The 24801-nt window shown below is 45.0% G+C and overlaps 1 protein-coding gene across 1 annotated transcript; it reads right to left on the bottom strand.

The window, feature by feature from the left end:
* Nucleotides 1-202: 202 nt before the first annotated feature.
* Nucleotides 203-17726, bottom strand: LOC119925240 (bone morphogenetic protein 7-like). The gene is made up of 5 exons (XM_038743343.1): nucleotides 17522-17726; nucleotides 13894-14036; nucleotides 8929-9045; nucleotides 2547-2748; nucleotides 203-630 (listed from the first exon to the last, which is right to left on the bottom strand). Exons 1-5 carry the CDS (start codon nucleotides 17724-17726, stop codon nucleotides 203-205), a joined length of 1095 nt encoding a protein of 364 aa, XP_038599271.1.
* Between the last annotated feature and the right edge of the window lie 7075 nt (nucleotides 17727-24801).

Genomic DNA, 24801 nt, shown 5'->3' with positions numbered 1-24801 from the left:
AAGTTCAGTGTCAAGAGGGTGAAGGACTTGGTAGGGTGGAATGAAGCAAGATGGCCTCTCAGACGATGGGGGAGAGCGCTTAGTACAGTGCTCTGCACACCGTAAGTGCTCAATAAATACGAATGAAGGAATGAATTGGGTCATCTCCTCTAGATCACGGCAGGCGAACATGGTTGAATTAGGTGGCTACTTGGCTTCAGTGTTAAAGGCAACCACATCTGTCGGCCACCATGTCTTGGAACACCTTGAGGACCACGTTATTGTCGTCGTCGTAGTACAGGAGGTTGATGGGGGAGAGTTTGTCGGGGACACAGCAGGGGTGAGGGAACTCGTGATCTAACCTGAGCCCCATCCTGACCAAGAAAGACTGGAGGGTGGCATGGTTTGTGATCTTAGGCCCGTTAGCTAAGGGGAAATAACATTTCCCCTTGCAGTAGTTGGTCTGGAATCCTTTGGGGGATATCAACCAGTCCGACCACCCAAGATCCTCAAAGTTGACGTAGTAAAGAATCTTCTGACAGATTTGCAGGGTTGGGCCATTGTTGTTGGAAATACTGCGGATTCTCCGGGTGTGGTTACGCTTGGCAATTTTCTCGAAGTCCAATTGGCCGAAATCTATCGACTCCAACGCTGTAAGGATCAAAGGCGATTACTGGCTTCTTGAATCGAAAGAGCCATGGGTTTAGAGCAAAAAGGTAGAGCTAGGTTGGAGAGTTTTCTTTAGCTCTAAGAAACATACATTTAGGGTAACTATCAACAATAATAATAATGATGGTATTTGTTAAGCGCTTACTATGTACGAAGTACTGTTCTAAGCACTGTGGGGGGATACAAGGTGATCAGGTTGCCCCACGTGGGGCTCACACTCTTAATCCCCATTTTACAGATAAGGTAACTGAGGCACAGAGAAGTTAAGTGGCTTGCCCCAGGTCACACAGCTGAGAAGTGGCTGAGCCGGGATTTGAACCCAAGACCTCTGACTCCCAAGCTTGTGTTCTTTCCACTGAGCCATGCTGCTTCCCTAACCCATCAACCGATCAATTCATCGGTAATATTTATGGAGCATCTTCTGTGTGCACAGTGACTTCCCCAAGGCCACCCACCAGACAAGAGGTGGAGTCAGGATTAGAACCCAGTTCCTTCTGACTTCCCAGGCCCGTGCCCTAGCCACTAGACGATGCTGCGTCTCTTGTTTTCCGATTGAAATCTGGATGACCACCAAAGAAAGCTGGCATCCACCATTCAGGAGGAGGCACTATTTCAGTCCCATCCATCAGGGAGGTTCAGTACATCTATCCTGGAGCAAATGAGCACATTTTTGCAATGCTTTTTTCCCTTTCCCTTTGAACTAGCCTTAGTTCAGTGCCAACTCCAGAAGGCTGGTAAGTCTGACTGGCATCCAATAGATCCCCATGCAGATGAAAATGAAGAAGACTGTCCTGGAGGCCTTCCCAGACTGAGCCCCCTCCTTCCTCTCCCCCTCCACCCCTTCTCCATCCCCCCCCGCCTTACCTCCTTCCCTTCCCCACAGTACCTGTATATATGTTTGTACATATTTATTACTCTATTTATTTTATTTGTACATATTTATTCTATTTATTTTATTTTGTTAATATGTTTGGTTTTGTTCTCTTTCTCCTCCTTCCAGACTGTGAGCCCGCTGTTGGGTAGGGACCGTCTCTATATGTGGCCAACTTGTACTTCCCAAGCACTTAGTACTGTGCTCTGCACACAGTAAGCGCTCAACAAATGCGATTGATGATGATTATGATGATGAATGAATGAATGAATGAATGAATGAATGAATGAATAGTAGAAAGAACACGGGCCTGGGAATCAGTAGACCTGGGTTCTAATCCTGGCTCTGCTCCATGCCTCCTGTGTGACCTTGGGTAACTCATTCGACTTCTCTATGCTTCAGTTTCCACATCTGGAAAATGAGGACTGTTCTCCCTCAATCAATTAATGAATCCATCAATGACATTTACTGAGCGCTTACTATGTGCAGAGCACTGTACTAAGTGCTTAGGAGAGTACAATACAGCAGAATTAGCAGATGCATTCCCTACCCATACAAGTGTGCAGTCTTGAGGGAGGAGACAGACATTAATATGAATAATTTACAATATATGATTTATTATATATTATAAAATAATATATAATTCACCGTCCTACTTGGACTGTGAGTCCCTTGAGGGACACGGACCAGGTGCAAACTAGTTATGTGGTATATATTGCAGCACTCAGCACAGAGCTTGGCCCAAAGTACTATTTATTCTAACGGTTTTGACACCCGTCTACATGTTTTGCTTTGTTGTCTGTCTCCCCCTTCTAGAACGTGAGCCCGTTGTTGGGTAGGGACCGTCTCTATTTGTCACCAACTTGTACTTTCCAAGCGCTTAGTACAGTGCTCTGCACACAGTAAGCGCTCAATAAATATGATTGAATGAATGAATGAAAATTCCACAATTATTATTATAATTCATCATCTTTCCCATGACTTTCAGGACTCATTTGCCCAGACTAGAGAGAACCCCCAGCCATACCTGTGGACAGATCAGGATATCCGTGTCTCAGAGTGTTTTCTTCAGTGTTGGTGAAGAGAACAAGTAAAGAGTTCCTTTTGTCATTATCCTTCTTCCTCCGGTGCATTCCCACCAAGTGTCTTCTGATGGAGTTTTTTCTGGCGATGGTTGTGAGGATCACAAAGCCCCGATCATACCAGCCCTCCTGGATCCACTGGTTGACCTAGAAATATCCCAGGAGTACCAACATGTCAGGAAAGAGAGACTGCATAATAATAGTAATGTTGGTATTTGTTAAGCGCTTACTATGTGCAAAGCACTGTTCTAAGCGCTGGCACTGTTCTAAGCACTGATTTAGAAGGATATGAATGCCGCCACTCAGATTCCCCAGAATTCTGGGACTTGATCACATCAAGTCGTATGGTGAATAATTATAATAATAATGATTGTGGTACTTGCTAAGCACTTACTCTGTGGCAAGCACTGTTCTATGCACCGGGTAGATACAAGTTAATTGAATTTGATTCAGTCCCTGTCCCATATGGGGCTCACAGTCTTAATCCCCATTTCACAGATGAGGAAATTGAGGCCCAGAGATTTGCCCCAGGTCACACAGCAGACAAGTGGCGAAGCCGGGATTGGAACCCAGGTCCTTCTGACTCTCAGGCCTGTGCTCTATCCACTAAGCCACACTGCTTCTCCTAACTAAGGAGACCACTTGTATGGATGCCTTCCTGCATCTCCAAGATGATTCTCTGTTAGAAAAATCAGTCCCAAACCGCCTTGAATTACACAAACAAACTTCGTACTAAACGCCGATTTAACGATCAGTCAATTGATGGTATTTATTAAGTGCTTATTATGTGCGGAGCACTGTACTAAGTACTTGGGAGAGTACAAAAATCAAGAGTAGGGTTTGTGATGCTAGGAGGCCTTCCCAGACTGAGCCCCCTCCTTCCTCTCCCCCTCCTCCCCCTCCGCATCCCTCCACCATACCTCCTTCCCCCCACCCCACAGCACCTGTATATATCATCATCATCACCATCATCAACCGTATTTATTGAGCGCTTACTATGTGCAGAGCACTGTACTAAGCACTTGGGAAGTACAAATTGGCAACATATAGACAGTCGCTACCCAACAGTGGGCTCACAGTCTAAAAGGGGGAGACAGAGAACATACCCAAACATACTAACAAAATAAAATAGACTAGATATGTACAAGTAAAATAAATAAATAAATAGAGTAATAAATATGTACAAAAATATATACATATATACAGCTGCTGTGGGGAAGGGAAGGAGGTAGGATGGGGGGATGGAGAGGGGGACGAGGGGGAGAGGAAGGAAGGGGCTCAGTCTGGGAAGGCCTGTATATATGTTTGTAAGGATTTATTACTCTATTTATTTGTACATATTTATTCTATTTATTTTATTTTGTTAATATGTTTTGTTTTGTTCTCGGTCTCCCCCTTCTAGACTGTGAGCCCACTGTTGCGTAGGGACCGTCTCTATATGTTGCCAACTTGTACTTCCCAAGCTCTTTAAGCGCTTAGTACAGTGCTCTGCACACAGTAAGCGCTCAATAAATATGATTGATTGATTGATTAGTACAGTGCTCTGCACACAGTAAGCGCTCAATAAATATGATTGAATGAATGAATGATGTGTAGACAAGATGAGGGTTTGAGACCCTGCAGCTTTTTGGCCCCCTCCTCCATGCCACTCCCAGCAACTTTATCATAAGTGCATCTCTCTGCTAGAAAGAGTATTGCAGTTGTCCACACATTCCCATTTCACACAATAATAATAATAATAATGTTGGTATTTGTTAAGCGCTTACTATGTGCAAAGCACTGTTCTAAGCGCTGGGGTAGATACAAGGTAATCAGGTTGTCCCACATGGGGCTCACAGTCTTCATCCCCATTTTACAGATGAGGGAACTGTGGCCAGAGAATTGAGTGACTTGCCCAAAGTCCCAAAGCTGACAGTAGGCAGAGCCGGGATTTGAACCCATGACCTCTGACTCCAAAGCCCGGGCTCTTTCCACTGAGCCATGCTGTTTCTCATATTTGTTAAGCACTTTCTATGTGCAAAGCACTGTTCTAAGTGCCGGGGAGGTTACAAGGTGATCAGGTTGTCCCCAGGAGGGCTCACAGTTTTAATCCACATTTTACAGATGAGGGAACTGAGGCACAGAGAAGTGAAGTGACTTGCCTGAAGTCACACAGCTGCCAGTTGGCAGAGCTGGGATTTGAACCCATGACCTTTGACTCCAAAGCCTGTGCTCTTTCCATTGAGCCATTCTAGACTGTGAGCCCGTTGTTGGGTAGGGACCATCTCTATATGTTGCCGATTTGTACTTCCCAAGAGCTTAGTACAATGCTCTGCACACAGTTAGTGCTCAATAAATACGATTGAATGAATGAATGAATTTTACAGATGAGGTAACTGAGGCGCAGAGAAGGTAAGGGACTTGTCCAAGATCAAACAGCAGACACGTGGCAAAGGCAGGATTAGAACCCACACCCTCTGACTACTAAACCTGTGCTCTTAAGGCCTAGTGGAAAGAGCATAGGTCTGAGAATCAGAGACTTGGGTTCAGCGTGGCTCAGTGGAAAGAGCCCGGGCTTTGGAGTCAGAGGTCATGGGTTCAAATCACAGCTCCGTCAATTGTCAGCTGTGTGACTTTGGGCAAGTCACTTCACTTCTCTGGGCCTCAGTTACCTCATCTGTAAAATGGGGATTAAGCCTGTGAGCCCCCTGTGGGACAACCCGATCACCTTGTGACCTACCGAGTGCTTAGAACAGTGTTTTGCAAATAGTAAGCACTTAATAAATGCCATTATTATTAGTATTATTAATATTATTAATCCCAGCTCCACAACATCCTTGCTGTGTGACCTTGGGCAAGTCACTTAACTTTCTGTGCCTCAGTATTCTCACATTCATTCATTCATTCATTCAATCGTATTTATTGAGCGCTTACTGTGTGCAGAGCACTGTACTAAGCGCTGGGGAGGTTACAAGGTGATCAGGTTGTCCCACGGTGGGCTCACAGTCTTAATCCCCATTTTACAGATGAGGTAACTGAGGCCCAGGGAAGTACAAGTTGGCAACATTTAGAGGTGGTTCCTACCCAACAACAGGCTCACAGTCTAGAAGGGGGAGACAGACAACAAACAAAACATGTGGACAGGTGTCAAGTCGTCAGAACAAACGGAATTAAAGCTAAATGCACATCATTAACAAAATAAATAGAGTAGTAGATATGTACAAGTAAAATAAATAGAATAATAAATCTGTAGAAACATATATACAGGTGCTCTGGGGAGGGGAAGGAGGTAGGGCGGGGGGGATGGGGAAGAGGAGAGGAAAAAGGGGGCTCAGTTTGATGTGGGCCAGGGGCTGTGTACCATCTGATTGTCTTGTATTTACTCCAGTGCTTAGTACAGTGCTTGGCACACAGTAAGCACTTACCAAATACCATAATTATCATTATTATTATTAGATTGGCAGCGACCCACAAGAAGTAATCTGGTCCACCCCTCTGCCTTCACCCAGGTCTACTCTCGGATGTAAAATAGGGGTGCCATAGCTGTTCTCCCTCCTAATTAAACTGTGAGCCTCATGTGGGATCTGATTACCTTGTAGCACCGTGTAGTCACTACAGCACGGCCCTGGGAGTCAGAAGAACCTGGGTTCTAATCCTGCCTCTGCCACTTGTCTGCTGTGTGACCCTGGGTAAGTCACGTAACTTTTCTGAGGCTCAGTTACCTCATCTGTAAAATGGGGATTCAGACTGTGAGCCCCACGTGGGACAACCTGATTACTTTATATCTACCCCAGTGCTTAGAACAGTGCTTGGCACATAGTAAGTTCTTAACAAATACCACCATTATTATTATTATTATTATTATTATTATTATTATTATTATTATGTACAAGGGAAGCCTAGAATAACAATTCTAGTAATAATAATTACTAATAACAATTATTGTACTTGTGAAGCACTTACTATGTGCCAAGCACTGTTCTAAGCACTGGGGTAGATACAAGTTAATCAGGTAGGCCACAGTCAAATAATACCGTTATTATTATTATTATTATCATTATTGTTACCCCAGCACTTAATCACTCAATCAATCAATCAATCGTATTTATTGAGTGCTTACTGTGTGCAAAGCACTGTACTAAGCACTTGGGAAGTATAAGTTGGCAACATATAGAGACGGTCCCTACCCAACAGTGGGCTCACAGTCTAGAAGTCTAGTCCAATGTTTGGCACATAGTAAGCATTTAATAAACTTATTAGTATTATTATTATAATGCCGCTGGACCTTGCTGCTTCACACCCATGGTTTCGGGACTTTCTCAGTCCCGAAGAAGGCTCTGCCTCTATTTGGGTGTTTGGTGAGGGGTGAAAGGAGGAACAGGAGAGGTAGTGACACAGAAACAGAATGAAATCTGATAATTATTATTATCAGTATTATTATTATAATGCCACTGGGCCTTGCTGCTTCACACCCATGGTTTCGGGACTTTCTCAGTCCCGAAGAAGGCTCTGCCTCTATTTGGGTGTTTGGTGAGGGGTGAAAGGAGGAACAGGAGAGGTAGTGACACAGAAACAGAATGAAATCTGACGCAGGGCTCTGGCTTCTCAGCTCCAAGCCATTCATTGCAGGCTGTTTCAATGATGGATCTGAAGGCTGTGGGAGGATTCCCATCTGGGATTCAGGAAACCAAGGGAGAAACCCAAAGAAGATGCTTTCGGATATGTTTCATGGAGTGGGAGGGGTTCTCTCCTTGCCCAGATGAGAAGCACGATGGAATGAATGAACGAATTTTACAGACGAGGTAACTGAGGCACAGAGAAGGTAAGGGACTTGCCCGAGGTCACACAGCAGACACGTGGGAAAGCCAGGATTCGAACCCACAACCTCGGATTACCAAGCCTGTGCTCTTAAGGCCTAGTGGAAAGAGCATAGGTCCGAGAATCAGAGACTCGGGTTCTCCACAACATCCTTGCTGTGTGAGGCATAGTGGAAAGAGCATCGGCTTGGGAGTCAGAAGTCGTGGGTTCGAATCCCAGCTCCGCCACTTGTCAGCTGTGTGACTTTGGGCAAGTCACTTAACTTTCTGTGCCTCAGTATCCTCACATTCATTCATTCACTCAATCGTATTTATTGAGTGCTTACTGTGTGCAGAGCACTGTACTAAGCGCTAAGACTTCACTTCTCTGGGCCTCAGTGACCTCATCTGTAAAATGGGGATTAAGACTGTGAGCCCCATGTGGGACAACCTCATTACCTTGTATCTATCCCAGCGTTTAGAACAGTCCTTGGTGCATAGTAAGCGCTTAACAAATACCATCATTATTATTATTATTATGTACAAGGGAAGCCTAGAATAACAATTCTAGTAATAATAATTACTAATAACAATTATGGTACTTGCGAAGCACTTACTATGTGCCAAGCACTGTTCTACGCACTGGGGTAGATACAAGTTAATCAGGTTGGCCACAGTCCCTGTCCCACATGGGACTCACTCTCTTAACCCCCATTTTACAGATGAGGTAACTGAGGCCCAGAGAAGTGAAGTAATAATAATAATGATAATGATGATGGTATTTGTTAAGTGCTTAATATGTACCGAGCACTATTCTAAGCGCTGAGGTAGATACAAGGTTATCAGACTGTCCCACATGGGGCTCACAGTCTTAATCCCCATTTTACAGATGAGGTAACTGAGGCCTAGAGAAGTGAATTGACTTGCCCAAAGTCACACAGCAGACATGTGGCGAAGCTGGATTTAGATCCTAGGTCCTTCTGACTCCCACGCCTGTGTCGGGCTCAGTGAAAAGAGCCCGGGCTTTGGAGTCAGTGGTCATGGGTTCAAATCCCAGCTTCGCCAATTGTCAGCTGTGTGACTTTGGGCAAGTCACTTCTCTGGGCCTCAGTTACCTCATCTGTAAAATGGGGATTGACTGTGAGCTCCCCGTGGGACAACCTGATCACCTTGTCACCTCCCCAGCGCTTAGAACAGTGCATTGCACATAGTAAGTGCTTAATAAATGCCATTATTATTATTATTATTATTATTATTATCCTAGCATAGTGAAGCTTCCCACAATTCCAAACTTGAACAGTGCTCTGATGCCTGAGGAGGGCCAAAGTCTCTGCCGGGGGTCTAAACTGGAGGCCTTTGGGTGGGGATGGGGGGTCTGTCTTTTAGACTGTGAGCCCATTGTTGGGTAGGGACTGTCTCTATATGTTGCCAATTTGTACTTCCCAAGCGCTTAGTACAGTGCTCTGCACATAGTAAGCGCTCAATAAATACGATTGATGATGTTGATGATGATGCCGGGGATGGAGAGGCAAGGAGAGAATGGGTCACTTACGGTGCCGGTCACCTCAAACACCAGCCAACCCTCTGAATTCAAAACCAGCTCTTTGGAAGTAATGAGGTCTCCTTTCTGGGCATTCTTCGTGCTACCCAGTAACTCGTAGACTTCCATCTGAAATGCAGACACAAAAGCAATTAGGTTGACATCACCAATTGCCCTTGAAGAAAGCCAAGGCCCAGGAGAAGCAAGCCAAGCCCTGAAGGAAAAAGTTTCCTGAGCAAGTATTAACAGAGGAAAACAGCACTCCGTCCAGGGGAAAATTCCTATCTGTATTGGGTTCCTGTCTCTCTCATCAAAATCCTTAGCACTTCTAACGAACCCTAGGATCCATCCTCCTTTCCTTCTCTTTCTTCCTACTCATTCCCCTTCCTTCCTCTCCCCCTCATCCCCCTCTCTATCCCCCCATCTTACCTCCTTCCCTTCCCCACAGCACCTGTATATATGTATATATGTCTGTACATATTTATTACTCTATTTATTTATTTATTTATTTTACCTGTACATATCTATTCTATTTATTTTATTTTATTAATATGTTTGGTTTTGTTCTCTGTCTCCCCCTTCTAGACTGTGAGCCCACTGTTGGGTAGGGACTGTCTCTATATGTTGCCAACTTGTACTTCCCAAGCGCTTAGTACTGTGCTCTGCACACAGTAAGCGCTCAATAAATATGACTGATTGATTAATTACTCATTCTTTTTTCTCTCTCCTCTCATTCCCCTTCACACTCAATTTCCTCCCAGTAGTCATTTTGGGGCATTTGGTGGCCTTCCTCACTCCTGTCACATGCAAGGAAGCATCACCCCTCAATCTTGTATGTATTTACTATTCTATTTATTTTGTTAATGATGTACATCTAGCTTTATTTCTATTTATTCTGATGACTTGACACCTGTTCATACGCTTTGTTTTGTTGTCTGTCTGCCCCTTCTGGACTGTGAGCCCCTTGTTGGGTAGGGACCGCCTCTATGTGTTGCCAACTTGTACTTCCCAAGCGCTTAGTACAGTGCTCTGCACACAGTAAGCGCTCAATAAATATGATTGAATGAATGAATGAATGAATGAATCCCTACCTTATTAAGAGCAGAAGAAGGGTCTTCTCTCCAGACAGGATGTTGTCTGAGCTAGGCTCTAGGGGACATGGAGTCCCCTATTTATTTTATTTTGTTAGTATGTTTGGTTTTGTTCTCTGTCTCCCCCTTTTAGACTGTGAGCCCACTGCTGGGTAGGGACTGTCTCTATATGTTACCAACTTGTACTTCCCAAGCGCTTAGTACAGTGCTCTGCACACAGTAAGTGCTCAATAAATACGATTGATGATGATGATGATGATGGAGTCAGCCCAAACCTTGTCCAGCAAGATGTCAGAGTCCCCCATTCTGGCACCCATTTCAATTGAGCAGTTCAGGTGGTCAGTGTCTCCCTGACACATGCCAACCCAATCAATCAATCGATTAATCCATGGTATTTATTGAATGCTTACTGTGTGCAGAGCACTGTCTTTAGTGCTTGATAGAGTACAATATAAAAGAGTTGCCAGCAACTGCCCGCAAGGAGCTTATAGGAGCTTATATCACCCAAAGTCACACAGAAGACAAGTGGTGAAGCCAGAATTAGAACCTGGGTCCTCTAACTCCCAAGCTGTGCTCTTTCTCCTAGGCCACACTGCTTCTCGGTGCTTTCTGTGTGCAGAACACCGTACTAAGTGCTTGGGAGAGGAGAATGTAACAGAATTGCTAGACACGTTCCCTGTCCACAAAGGGCTTTCAGTCAGAAGGAGGAGACAGACATGGATACAGACAAAAAAATTTCAGATATGGACATAAGTGCTGAGAGGCTGAGGGTAGGGTGAAGGCCAAGTGCTTAAAGAGCAACTGAGTGGATGACGCAGAAGTGGGGATGAGAAGGGGAAAAGAGGGTTTAATCATGGAAGCCTTTTTGGAGAAGATGTTATTTAAGTTTAATCAGGGAAGCCTTTTTGGAAAAGATGTTATTTTAATAAGGCTTTGAAGAGGGGAAGAATGGCTATCCATCATATATGAAGGGGGAGGGAATTTCAGACCAGACGGAGGAGGTGGTAGAGAGGTCAGTGGCCAGATAGGTAAGATTGAGGTAAAGTGAGTAAATTAGTGTTAGGGGAGTGAAGTGGGAGGACTGGGTTGTAATGGGCAAGCAGCATGGCATAGTGGATAGAGCACAGATCTAGGAATCAGGAGGTCATGGGTTCATTCATTCATTCACTCAATCGTATTTACTGAGCGCTTACTGTGTGCAGAGCACTGTACTAAGCGCTCGGGAAGTACAGGTTAGCAACATATCGAGACGATCCCTACCCAACAACGGGCTCACAGTCTTGAAGGGGAAGACAGACAACAAAACAGAACATGTAGACAGGTGTCAAAACCATCAGAATAAATAGAATTATAGCTATATGCACATCAGATCCAGGTTCAAATCCAAGCTCCGCCACCTGTCAGCTGTGTGACCTTGGGCAAGTCACTCCACCTCTCTGAGCCTCAGTCCCCTCACCTGCAAAATGGGGACCAAGACCGTGAGTCCCACGTGGGGCAACCTGATCACCTTGCATCCCCCCAGCACCCAGAACAGTGCCCTGCACACAGAAAGTGCTCAACAAATACCATTATTATTATTATTATTATTATTAATAAAATAGAGTAGTAAATACGTACAAGTAAAATAGAGTAACATATCTGTACAAATATATACAAGTGCTGTGGGGGAGGGGAAGGAGGTAGGGGCGATGCGGAAGAGGAGAGGAAAAAGGGTGCTCAGCAACCAGGCAGAATTCACTTAAACACTTAGCAAATACCATCATTATTTTTTGGCATCTACCTCCCACCCATGAGCACTTCCCACTCTGAAGGTATCAAGTCATGCGTTCCATAGCCAGGGCAAAGCACCTGGCTTCAAGCCCCATGAGTGTTCAGCAGGACAGGACACTCACCACCCCAGGCTCCTTACTTGGTGCAGGCAGAGCGGGCTTCTCACGCTCTGGACAGAGGCATCCTGCAGCCATCTGCTGCAAATCTCGATCCTCTGCATAGAGGGCCAGAGGCCGCAGGTATTTATCACCTGTGCTCCTAGGCCATTCCAGATTCTGGCCTCAGTTTATCCAATCTCTGGTTCTAATCCCGGCTCTGCCACTTATCTGCTTGCAACCTTGGGTAAGTCACTTCACTTCTCTGGGCCTCCTGTTACCTCATCTGTAAAATGGGGATGGGGACTGTGAGCCCCATGTGGGACAGGGACTGTGTCCAACCTGATTGGCTTGCATCCACCCCAGCGCTTAGAACAGTGTCTGGCATATAGTAAGTGCTTAACAAATACCATTATTATTATTCTCTCCTCCCAGGAGTATAGAGGTAGAACTGGTGACAAAGTGACATTAGGTTACCCTGGAGTAGGGGTGAAAACATTTTCCTGGAGAGCTATATAAGAGTTGGGATACTTTGGTTCCATTATCAATGCCTCTTGAGCCCCAGAGGATTTCCTCACCATTCCAGGAAAATACAATCCCCGCTAGTCTGCCATCATGGAGGGGACCCTACAAACTCTCAATTATAGCTAATAATGGCAGGCAGAAGTAGCAGCGATAATAGAAATTTGCAGAAAATTCCCAAATCGCATTGCAACTAATAGTTTCAACCTCTTTCTTCACCAAAGCTTAGACAAGATCTGCTAACAAATGGACAGATGGGAGTTTTGCCTCCATCCTCTTCCCCTTCTTCTTTTCTGGGTAGAGGTGGTAATGAGCAGTGAAATGAGTAAGGCGAGAAGTAAGACAGAGGAACGAACTAATCAAGGGCACCTGAATAACTGCTCTTAAAAAAAATAATCGGAAACCTAGGCTTAATAGAACAGAAACAGAAACTAGCTCATTGTGGGCAGGGAATGTGTCTGTTAACTCTGTTGTATTGTACTCTCCCTAGTACCTAGTACAGTGCTCTGAACACAGTAAGCGCTTAATAGATTGATTGATTGATTGACTGGCTTTAAAGCACTCAATCAGCCTGCCCCCTCCTACCTTACCTTGCTGCTTTCCTAATAATAATAATCAATCAATCAATCATATTTATTGAGCTCTTACTGTGTGCAGAGCACTGTACTAAGCACTTGGGAAGTACAAGTTGGCAACATATAGAGACAGTCCCTACCTAACAGTGGGCTCACAGTCTAAAAGGGGGAGACAGAGAATAAAACCGAACATACTAACAAAATAAAATAAATAGAATAGATGTGTACAAGTAAAATAAATAAATAAATAAATAAATAAATAGAGTAATAAATATGTACAAACATATATCCATATATACAGGTGCTGTGGGAAAGGAAAGGAGGTAAGATGGGGGGGACAGAGAGGGGGACGAGGGGGAGAGGAAGGAAGGGGCTCAGTCTGGGAAGGCCTCCTGGAGGAGGTAAGCTCTCAGTAGGACCTTGAAGGGAGGAAGAGAGCTAGCTTGGTGGATGGGCAGAGGAAGGGCAATAATAACAATGATGGTATTTGTTAAGCACTTACTATGTGCCAGGCACTGTACTAAATTCTGGGGTGGATACAAGCAAATCAGGTTGGACACAGTCCCTGTCCCACGTGGGGCTCACAGTCTCAATCCCAATTTTCCAGATGAGATAATGGAGGCCCAGTGAAGTGACTAGCCCGAGGTCACACAGCAGACAAGCGGTGGAGCCGGAATTAGAACCCGTGACCTTCTGACTCCGAGGCCTGTGCTCTCCATTACACCAGAGAAGGGACATTTTCTTAGCCTTCTGAGTTATGTTGGTTTTAGAGTGGATGTGCTAATGAGTCATGAGAACTACACTCAAACGCACACACACACACAAACACGCATCTGCACACCCATGGACTATATCTGAAACAGCCAGGAATGCATCCCTTGGCTGTCAGATTATAAGACTCCAATCATCAGAGCCACATCTTACTTTGCAGTAATGGGTTTCCTGGGATCCCTTGGGGTGAGGAGGGGCTTTCCTCCTTTTGAAAACTTGGAGTTCAGCTTTTATAACCAGTTCATCCTTCCCCACCAAAGAGATGTTGAAGTAAAAATAGGATTGATTCCTGTGACCTGGAAAACAATTTAGGAAAAACAACATGTAGGAGCCCTGATTTACACACTGGAAGCCCCCTGGACTAGAGGGAAGATCAAGGAATCTGGAGACCTGGGTTCTTTCTAATCCCTGCTATGTGACGTTGGGCAAATCACCTACCTTTCCATGGTACCTGTTAAGTGCTTACTGTGTGTCTTCGTACAGTGCTAAGCGCTTAGTACAATGCTAAGCACTTAGCTCAGTGCTTTGCACACAGTAAGTGCTCAATAAATACAATTGAATGAATGAATGAGTGTGTCAAACACTGTTCTAAGTACTGGAATAGGTACAAGTTATGTCAGGCACAGTCCCTGCCCCTCATGGTGTAAGTAGGAGGGAGAACAGGTATTTTGTTTCCATCTTACAGTTGAGGACATTGAGGCACAGAGAAGTTAAGTGACTTGCCTAAAGTCACACGGAAAATAATTGGCAGAGATGGGAGCCTGTTGTGGGCAGGGATTGTCTCTATTTGTTCCTGAATTGTACTTTCCAAGTGCTTAGTACAGTGCTCTGCACACATTAAGCACTCAATAAATATGACTGAATGAATGAATGAATTAGAACCCAGGCCCTCTGACTCCCAGGCATATGTTCTGACCACTAGACCACACTGCTTATCTTCTCTGTGACTCAGTTTTCTCATCTGTAAAAAGGGCTTTAAGCACCTGTTCCCTCTCCCTTAGATCATCATATGGGACAGGGTTCTGCGTCTGAACTGATTGTATGTTTTTTTTTTACCCCAGTGCTAAGCACAGTGTTTAACACATAGTAAGTACTTAACAAATATCCTAATAATAATTATTATTATAAATATCATACTTAACGGAATTTTGACCAGGCCTCACTAATAAACAGGGGAGAGGGAGATTATCCCTTCAGTGACTGCCAAAATCCCAAGGATAAACCAGAAAAATATTCAGTCTAAGAGGTTCAAAGAGATGCTCTCTCTGTAGCTATACAAGGAATATTTCAAAAGGCAAAGGCAAGCAAAGGCAAAAATAGCTTAAGGAGTCCACTAAGAAGGGGGAGAGAGAGAGCAGAGTCGAAGAGAAGAGAGGAGGAGCGAGGGAGGGAGGAAGGGGGGGAGGGAGGGAGGAAGGGAGGGAGGGAGGAAGGGAGGGAGGGAGGAAGGAAGGAAGGAAGGAAGGAAGGAAGGAAGGAAGGAAGGAAGGAAGGAAGGAAGGAAGGAAGGAAGGAAGGAAAGGAGGAGAAGGAAGGAAGGAAAGGAGGGGAAGGAAGGAAGGAAAGGAGGGGAAGGAAGGAAAGGAGGGGAAGGAAGGAAGGAAAGGAGGGGAAGGAGGGAAAGGGGAGGGAATGGCAAGAAAAAGTGAAATAAAGAACAAGGTTGTTTTGCAGACTTGGAGATTTAATCATGGTATTTGGTAAGTTTTTGCTTTGTGCTCAAGCTCTGGGCTAGATACAAGATCATCAGGTTGGACACAGTCCTTGTCCCACATGGGGCTCACAGTCTAAGTAGGAGGGAGAACAGGTATTTCATCCCCATTTCACAGATGAAGGAAATGAGGCCCCAAGAAGTTAACTTGCTTTCTCAAGGTCACACAGCAGGCAAATGGCAGAGCTGGGATTACAACCTGGGTCCTCTGACTCCCTAGGCCCAGGCTTTTTCTTTTTTGGATGGTATCTGTTAAGCACTTACTTCATTCTAGGCACTGTTCTCAGCACTGCAGTAGATAAAAGCTAATCAGGTAGGACACAGTCCATGTCCTATATGGGGCTCACAGTCTTAATCCTCATTTTCCAGATGAGATAACTGAGATCCAGAGAAGTGAAGTGACTTGCCTAAGGTCACACAGCAAACAAGTGGCAAGGATTAGAACCCAGGCCCTTCTGACTTCCAGGCAGCTTGTTCTTTCTACTAGGCTATGCTAGGAGTCTACTTCTTCCCAAACTCACCCCCTAATCCTACGATGTTGCTACGATTAATTTTGCCAAAGAAATCACATACCCAACCCTCTGGGCATTTCCTCTGTTCTTCCTTATTTATTTCCTCCCTTCCAGCCCCGGCTCTTCCCATCCACCGGCAGGAAGCCTAGCACGGGATCATCATTATCATCATCATCATCAATCGTATTTATTGAGTGCTTACTATGTGCAGAGCACTGTACTAAGCGCTTGGGAAGTACAAATTGGCAACACATAGAGACAGTCCCTACCCAACAGTGGGCTCACAGTCTAAAAGGGGGAGACAGAGAACAAAACCAAACATACTAACAAAATAAAATAAATACGATAGATATGTACAAGTAAAATAAATAAATAAATAAATAGAGTAATAAATATGTACGAGTTTGCTCCAAATGCTCTACTCTCCCTGAGCGAGCCAAGTGGGCATTTTCCAGCTAATGTCTACCAACAGACCGACTCAAAATTGGCCCCACACATTCCTGGCTCTTGCTTCTGCCTTTGGGGTCTATACTCACAGCACTTATGTACAAATCTGTAATTTTATTTATATTAATGTCTGTCTCCCCCTCTAGACTGTAAGCTTGTTGTGAGCAGGGAATGTGTCTGTTATATTGTTAGAGTGGACTCTCCCAAACAGTACAGAGCTTGCTGTGGGCAGGGATTGTGTCTGTTTTACTATTAGGTCAGACTCTCCCAAGTGCTCTGCAAATAGGAATTGCTCGATAAATACAATTAACTGTAAGCTCGTTGTGGACAGGGAATGGGTTTGTTATATCGTTAGACTGGACTCTCCCAAGCACTTAGTACAGTGCTCTGCACACAGTAAACACTCAATAAATATGATCGACTGGCAATGGTTTTTATTGAGCGTCTACTGGTGCCAAACACTGTACTAAGCACTTAGGAGAGTACAATACAATAGAGTTGGTCAACATGATCCCTGCCACAAGGAGGGCATGGTCTAGAGATCGAGTCTAAAAGATAAATAATTGTGGTACTTGTTAAGGGCTTACTATGTGCCAAACACTGTACTAAGCGCCGGGGTGGATACAAGGAATTTGGATTGGACATAGTCACTGTACCACATCTCACAGTCTCAACCCCCATTTTACAGACGAGGTAATTGAGGCAGAAGAGGTGAAGTGACTTGTCCAAGGTCACACAGCAGATGAATGGCAGAGCCAGTATGAGAACCCTTTGCCTTCTAGACTTCCTACAGTTTTCTAGACTTCTCACAGTGACCGTCTCTATATGTTGATAACTTGTATGTCCCAAGCGCTTAGTACAGTGCTCTGCACACAGTAAGCTCTCAATAAATACGATTGAATGAATGAATGAATGCTTTTTAACTCCAGGCCCGTGTTATCCAATACATCATGCGGCTTTCCAATCTGTCGATGCCAGCCCGTAGCATATTTTCTGGGGCCCTTTATCCACCACTCGGGGAAGGGGATCCTGGTTCTTCCTACCCCCTGTCCCCCCAACTCTACCTTTGTCCTGCCCATGTCTGCCCAGGCCCGGCACCCCCAAGACTCACCCTTTTCTTCAAAGCTGCGCACCATGTTCCACTTCTGGGGCCGGGGCATCTTGGTGGTCGTGGAGGTCACCCTGTTGTAGAGGTCCATCATGAACCTTGGGGGCTCCCGGTGGGACCCTGTGGACTGGTGGGGGTCATCTAGCTGCAGTGCTTCTTCCAGGTCATTCTGGTCCCCCAGGTCTCCCCCCTGTAAGGGCAGCGGCATGGAGGGTCCAGGGCTGAGGAGCAGAAGCACCAGGCCCTTCCAAAAAAAGACTACCCCCATGGACGCTGGAGGCCGAGCTGAGTCGGGGGGCTTCGGAGGAACAGGAGGAGAGCTGAGAAAACTACAGACGCCCCCCTCCCCAAGCAGGTACTAGGGTCAGCTAGTGATCTGCGTTAGTGTCACATCCTCCCATCACCTTTTTAAGGAGTCGTGTGCCTCCGCTCCAGTCCAAGGCTGGAATATTTGCATTGCAAATCCCCCTTCCCATTGAGTTTGGCTTCTCCTTGTTCTGGGGGGCTTTCACCCAGGACCCGCGCTCAATAAACACTGAACCCTTGATCAAGACTTCTCAAGGCCATTGTCCCTTCCCAAGGCCATTGACCTCTCTGCATGACAAAGCAGCAGAGCCCAAAGAAGAGTTGATGAAAGGGGAGGAGGTTAGACGGTGTAGCTAAAGCTCTCTTCACCCCCCTTGGAGTTAGAAACCGGTTCAAAAATCTCTCTGGTGTCGGCCTGCTGGATTGATGTCTGTCTCCCCCCTCTAGACTGTGAGCCCTTTGTGGGTAGGGATTGTCTCTCTTCATTGTTGTATTGTACTTTCCAAGCACTTAGTACAGTGTTCTGCACACAAACTGTGAGCCCTTTGTGGGCAGGGATTGTCTCTCTTTATTGTTGTATTGTACTTTCCAAGCAGTTAGTACAGTGTTCTGCACACAAACTGTGAGCACTTTGTGGGCAGGGATTGTCTCTCTTTATTGCTGTATTGTACTTTCAAAGCACTTAGTACAGTGTTCTGCACACAGTAAGCGTTCAATAAATACGATTGAATGAATGAATGAAAGAATATCAAGACTTGCCATGCCGTGCCTCCCAAGTATACTACACGTTTCCCTTTCATAATCTCATCTCTTCATTCCTCTTATCTTCCATTCCCACTCTTTTTTGCCTCCACCAAAGTCAATTCCCAAGAAATGGGGGTTCGCCTGTTTCGGGGCGAGAGCTGCCTCAGGATCTAGGCTCTAGACTGTAAGCTCGTTGTGGGCAGGGAATGTATCTGTTTATTGTTCTACTGACTCCCCCAAGCACTTAATACAGTGCTTTGCACACAGCAAGTACTCAATAAATCCGATTGCAATACGAATCCAGATGGAAGAGCATTCGTTTCCATGAGAAGCAGCGTAGTTTAGTGGGTAGAGCATGGATTGGGGAGTGGAGGACCTGGGTTCTGATCCCGACTTCACGACACGTCTGCTGTGTGGCCTTGGGCAAGTCGCTTAATTCTCTGGGCCTCAGTTATCTCCTCTGTAAAATGGGGACTAAGAGTGTGAGCCCCACGTGGGACAGGGACTGTGTCCAACCTGATTAACTTGTATTTTCCAGCGCTTACAACGGTGCCCAGTTCTTAGAACAGCGTCCAGGGCTTAGAACAGTGCTTGATACATAGTAAGCTCTTAACAAATACTATGATTATTATTACCCCAGTTCGTGCCACATAGTAAGTGCTTAACAAGTACCATAATTACTATTACCTCCTTCTCCTTCTTCTGGATTCTCCCGCCTCTGACAACTTTGCCTCCCTCCCCGCTTCCGCCTCCCCCTCCACACCCAACCCTTCGCAAATTCACCATAATAATAGTAGTCTTGGTTCAGTGTTTACTATAAGCCAAGCCCTGGAGTAGATACAATATAAGCAGATGGGACACAGAGTCAGAGTTAAAGGGGGAGGGAGAAAACAGGTACCGTCTCCCATTTCACAGATGAAACTGAACCAGACTGAGCCCCTTTTTTCCTCTCCCCCTCCCCATCCCCCCTGCCCTACCTCCCTCCCCTCCCCACAGCACCTGTATATATAATAATAATAATGATGATGGCATTTATTAAGTGCTTACTATGTGCAAAGCACTGTTCTAAGCACTGGGGAGGTTACAAGGTGATCAGGTTGTCCTACGGGGGGCTCACAGTTTTAATCCCCATTTTACAGATGAGGTAACTGAGGCCCAGAGAAGTGAAGTGACTTGCCCAAAGTCACACAGCTGACAAGTGCTAGAGCCGGGATTTGAATCCATGACCTCTGACTCCAAAGCCCATGCTCTTTCCACTGAGCCATGCTGCTTCTCTGTATATATGTTTGTACAGGTTTATTACTCTATTTATTTTACTAGTACATATTTACTATTCTATTTATTTTGTTAATGATGTGCATCTAACTTTATTTCTATTTATTCTGATGACTTGACACCTGTTCACACATCGTGTTTTGTTGTCTGTCTCCCCCTTCTAGACTGTGATCCCGTTGTGGGGTAGGGAACCGTTTCTATATGTTGCTAACTTGTACTTCCCAAGTGCTTAGTACAGTGCTCTGCACACAGTAAGCGCTCAATAAATACGATTGAATAAATGAATGAACCACAGAGAAATGAAGTGGCTTGCTGTAGTCGCACAGCAGGCAAGTGGCAGAGCGGGATTAGAACCCTGGTCCTCTGATTAAACTGGACTGATGATGATGATGTTGATTAAGCACTTACTATGTACCAGGAACTGTACTAAGTGCTGGGGTGGACACAAGCAAAATCTAGTTGGACATAGTACCTGTCAAATGTGGGGCTCGCAGTCTTAACCCCCATTTTCCAGATGAGGTAACTGAGGCACAGAGAATTGAAGTAACTTGCCCAAGGTCACACAGCAGACAAATGGTCTGCAGCTACTTTTGAGATGTAAAGGAGAACTGGAAAAAATAGCCCGGCTTTTTAAGTATTTAGTACTGTGCTCTGAACACAGTAACCTCTCAATAAATACCATTGATAAATTAATTGATTGATATGTAGAAGTAAGAGTTTCAACACCCACTGGTTATGTTTTGATTTGACCTTGGGTACATATTTATTATTCTATTTATTAATGATGTGTATATATCTACAATTCTATTTATTTATTTTGATGCTCACTCACTTGTGGAACTCATTCGCTCGCATGGTTTCAGCTATCATCTCTACACTCAAATCTACATCTACACCCCTGCTCTCTCCCCCTCTCTCCAGGCTCGCATCTCCTCCTGCCTTCAGGACATCTCCATCTGGATGTCTGTCCGCCACCTAAAGCTCAACATGTCGAAGACTGAACTTCTTGTCTTCCCTCCCAAACCTTGTCCTCTCCCTGACTTTCCCATCTCTGTTGATGGCACTACCATCCTTCCTGTCTCTCAAGCCCGCAACCTTGGTGTCATCCTCGACTCCGCTCTCTCATTCACCCCTCACATCCAAGCCGTCACCAAAACCTGCCAGTCTCAGCTCCGCAACATTGCCAAGATCCGCCCTTTCCTCTCCATCCAAACTGGTACCTCGCTGGTTCGATCTCTCATCCTATCCCGACTGGATTACTGCGTCAGCCGCCTCTCTGATCTCCCATCCTCCTATCTCTTCTCGCTTCAGTCTTTACTTCACTGTGCTGCCCGAATTAACTTTCTACAGAAACACACTGGGCATGTCACTCCCCTCTTCAAAAATCTCCAGTGGTCGCCTGTCAACCTTCGAATCAAGCAAAAACTCCTCACCCTGAGCTTCAAGGCTGTCCATCCCCTCGCCCCCTCCTACCTCACCTCCCTTCTCTCCTTCTCCAGCCCAGCCCGCACCCTCTGCTCCTTTGCCGCTAACCTCCTCACTGTATCTTGTTCTCGCCTGTCCTGTTGTCGACCCCCAGCCCACATCATCCCCCTGGCCTGGAATGCCCTCCCTCTTCCCATCCACCAAGCTAGCTCTCTTCCTCCCTTCAAAGCCCTACTGAGAGCTCACCTCCTCCAGGAGGCCTTCCCAGACTGAGCACCCCTTTTTCCTCTCCTCCTCCTCCCCTCCCCATCGCCCCCATTCCCTCCTTCTGCCCTACCTCCTTTCCCTCCCCACAGCACTTATGTATATTTGTACATTTTTATTACTCTATTTTATTAATGATGTGTATATAGCTATGATTTTATTTATTCTGATGCTATTGTCACCTCTCTACTTGTCTTGTTTTGTTGTCTGTCTCCCCCTTCTAGACTGTGAGCCCACAATTGGGTAGGGGCCATCTCTATATATTGCCGATTTGTACTTTCCAAATGCTTTGTACAGTGCCCTGCATACAGTAAGCACTCAATAAATATGTTTCAATGAATGAATGAATGAATGGTATTGATGCCTGTCTACTTGTTTTGTTTAATTGTCTGTCTCCCCCCTTCTAAACTGTGAGCCCACTGTTGGGTAGGGACCGTCTCTATATGTTGCCAACTTGTACTTCCCAAGTGCTCTGCACACAGTAAGCGCTCAATAAATATGATTGAATGAATGAATGATTGTCTCTATCTGTTGCTGAACTGTACTTTCCAAGCACTTAGTATAGTGCTCTGCATACAGTAAGCACTCAATAAATACGATTGAATGAATGAGTGAGAACGAGTTTGTAATTCTTTAAAAGTCTGGCTCTAGCTCTTCTTACTTCTGAACTTTGCTTTAAAGTCTGTCTCCCCCTCTAGACTGTAAGCTCTCTGTGGGAGATGTTTACATCTACCAATGCATTGTTTAGTACTCTCTCAAATATTTTTTCTTATGGTACTTGTTAGGTGCTTACTACATACCAGGGGCAGTTCTAAACACTGGGGTAGACACAAGGTAAGCAGGTTGGACACAATACATATTCCATATGGGGCTCATAGTCTTAATCCCCGTTTTACAGATTAGGTAACTGAGGCACAGAGAAGTGAAGTGACTTGCCCAAGGTCACACAGCAGACAAGTAGAGAATCCAGGATTAGAACCCAGGCTCTTCTTACTCCCAGGCCCATGCTCTATCCACTAGGCTGCTTCTCAATTAAGACGGTGCTGACTTCTCACTTATTAATAATAATTCATTCATTCAATCGTATTTATTGAGTGCTTACTGTGTGCAGAGCACTGTACTAAGCACTTGGGAAGTACAAGTTGGCAACATATAGAGATGGTCCCTACCCAACAGCGGGCTCACAGTCTAGAAGGGGGAGAGAGACAACAAAACAAAACATATTAACAAAATAAAATAAATAGAATAAATGCGCACAAATAAAATAGAGTAATAAATACGTACAAACATATATACATATATACAGGTGCTGTGGGGAGTGGAAGGAGGTAAGGTGGGGGGATGGCGAGGGGGAGAAAGGGGAGAGGCGGGGGGGGCGCTCAGTCTGGGAAGGCCTCCTGGAGGTGGTGAGCTCTCAGTAGGGCTTTGAAGGGAGGAAGAGATAATAATAATAATAATAATAATAATAATAATAATAATAATAATAATGGCATTTGTTAAGTGCTTACTATGTGCAAAGCACTGTTCTAAGCACTGGGGAGGACACAAGGTGATCAGGTTTCCCATGTGGGGCTCATGGTTTTAATCCCCATTTTACAGATGAAGGAACTGAGGCACAGAGAAGTGAAGTGACTGGCCCAAAGTCACACAGCTGACAAGTTGCGGAGCTGGGATTTGAACCCATGACCTCTGACTCCCAAGCCTGGGCTCTTTCCACTGAGCCATGCTTCTTTCCCATTACAGTACTCTTCACATGTAAATGCTCAATATTGATTGAATGATAGAGTCCATCGACATCATTAATTAATGGGGCCAAGCTCGAAGCTGGAATTTGTCCAGGAAAGAAATGAACCATCGCCTTGACTATCTACAGCTCAGACTGGGCCCCACCTTATTTTCTGTGAACACTGTCAGGGAGGAGGGGTAATCAATCAATCAATCAATCAATTGTATTTATTGAGCGTTTACTGTGTGCAGAGCACTGTACTAAGCGCTTGGGAAGTACAAGTTGGCAACATATAGAGATAGTCCCTACCCAACAGTGGGCTCACAGTCTAGAAGGGGGAGACAGAGAACAAAACCAAACATATTAACAAAATAAAATAAATAGAATAGATATGTACAAGTAAAATAAATAAATAGAGTAATACATATGTACAAACATATATACATATATACAGGTGCTGTGGGGAAGGGAAGGAGGTAAGATGGGGGATGGAGGGGGGAGGGTGTAAGGGTGTAAATGGTGATCAACTGTGAAATGGAGAGGAAGAGGGGGAGTTTGCTTTCCCAGGTTTGATGGCCTTTTGAACCTTAATCCCGGCTCTGACCCTTTCCTGCTGTGTGACCTTGGACAAATCACTTAACTTCTCAGTGCCTCAGTTTCCTCATCTACAAAATGGGGATTCCATACCTGTTATCCCTCCCCATTAGACCGTGAGTCCCATGTGGGACAAGGACTGTGTTGGACCTGATTATCTTGTACCTAGCCCAATGCTTAATGCAGTGCTTGGCACATAGTAAGTTTTAATAAGCACCCCAATTATTATTATTAGTGATCAACATGTTAACCGTGTGGACAGTCAGGCTGGCCTTTACTGGGAATTTCCTTTTTGTCCATTCATTAATAATAATAATAATAATAATAATGGTATTTGTTAAGTGCTTACTATGTGCCAAGCACTATTCTATGCGCTGGATAATGATGGTAGTTGTTCCCTTTGTAATTGTTCATTGGTGCTTTGCCAAGTCACAAGCACTATACCAACTTGTACTTCCCAAGCGCTTAGTACAGTGCTCTGCACACAGTAAGCGCTCAATAAATACAATTGATTAATTGATTGATTGATAATCATTTCATTAGTTATTTGCCACATACAGGAATTGTCTGGAGGTGACACACTTCACAGCACCCATTACTTAATGCCTCCCAAATAGACCCCTAGAACCAAGCCATCCCTAAGACATGACTGTGGCCCTCCAGGAGCTTACAGCCTCCAGTCTTTAAAGGCAAAGAAAGAGCAGACCAGATAATGATAATAATAATAATAATAATAATAATAATAACATTTATTAAGCACTTACTATGTACAAAGCACTGTTCTAAGCGCTGGGGAGGTTACAAGGTGATCAGGTTGTCCCACGGGGGGCTCACAGTCTTACTCCCCATTTTACAGATGAGGGAACTGAGGCCCAGGGAAGTTAAGTGACCAGATGACTTTTCTGGCCTTGAGGGGACTTCAAGAAACATAGTAACGCATCCTAAAGGT

This window comes from Tachyglossus aculeatus, chromosome 3, assembly GCF_015852505.1.
Source record: "Tachyglossus aculeatus isolate mTacAcu1 chromosome 3, mTacAcu1.pri, whole genome shotgun sequence".
In the NCBI taxonomy this organism is placed as follows: Eukaryota; Metazoa; Chordata; class Mammalia; order Monotremata; family Tachyglossidae; genus Tachyglossus; species Tachyglossus aculeatus.
Note: the sequence above shows the minus strand (reverse complement) of the source record. Positions and strands in the feature narration are given on the sequence as shown.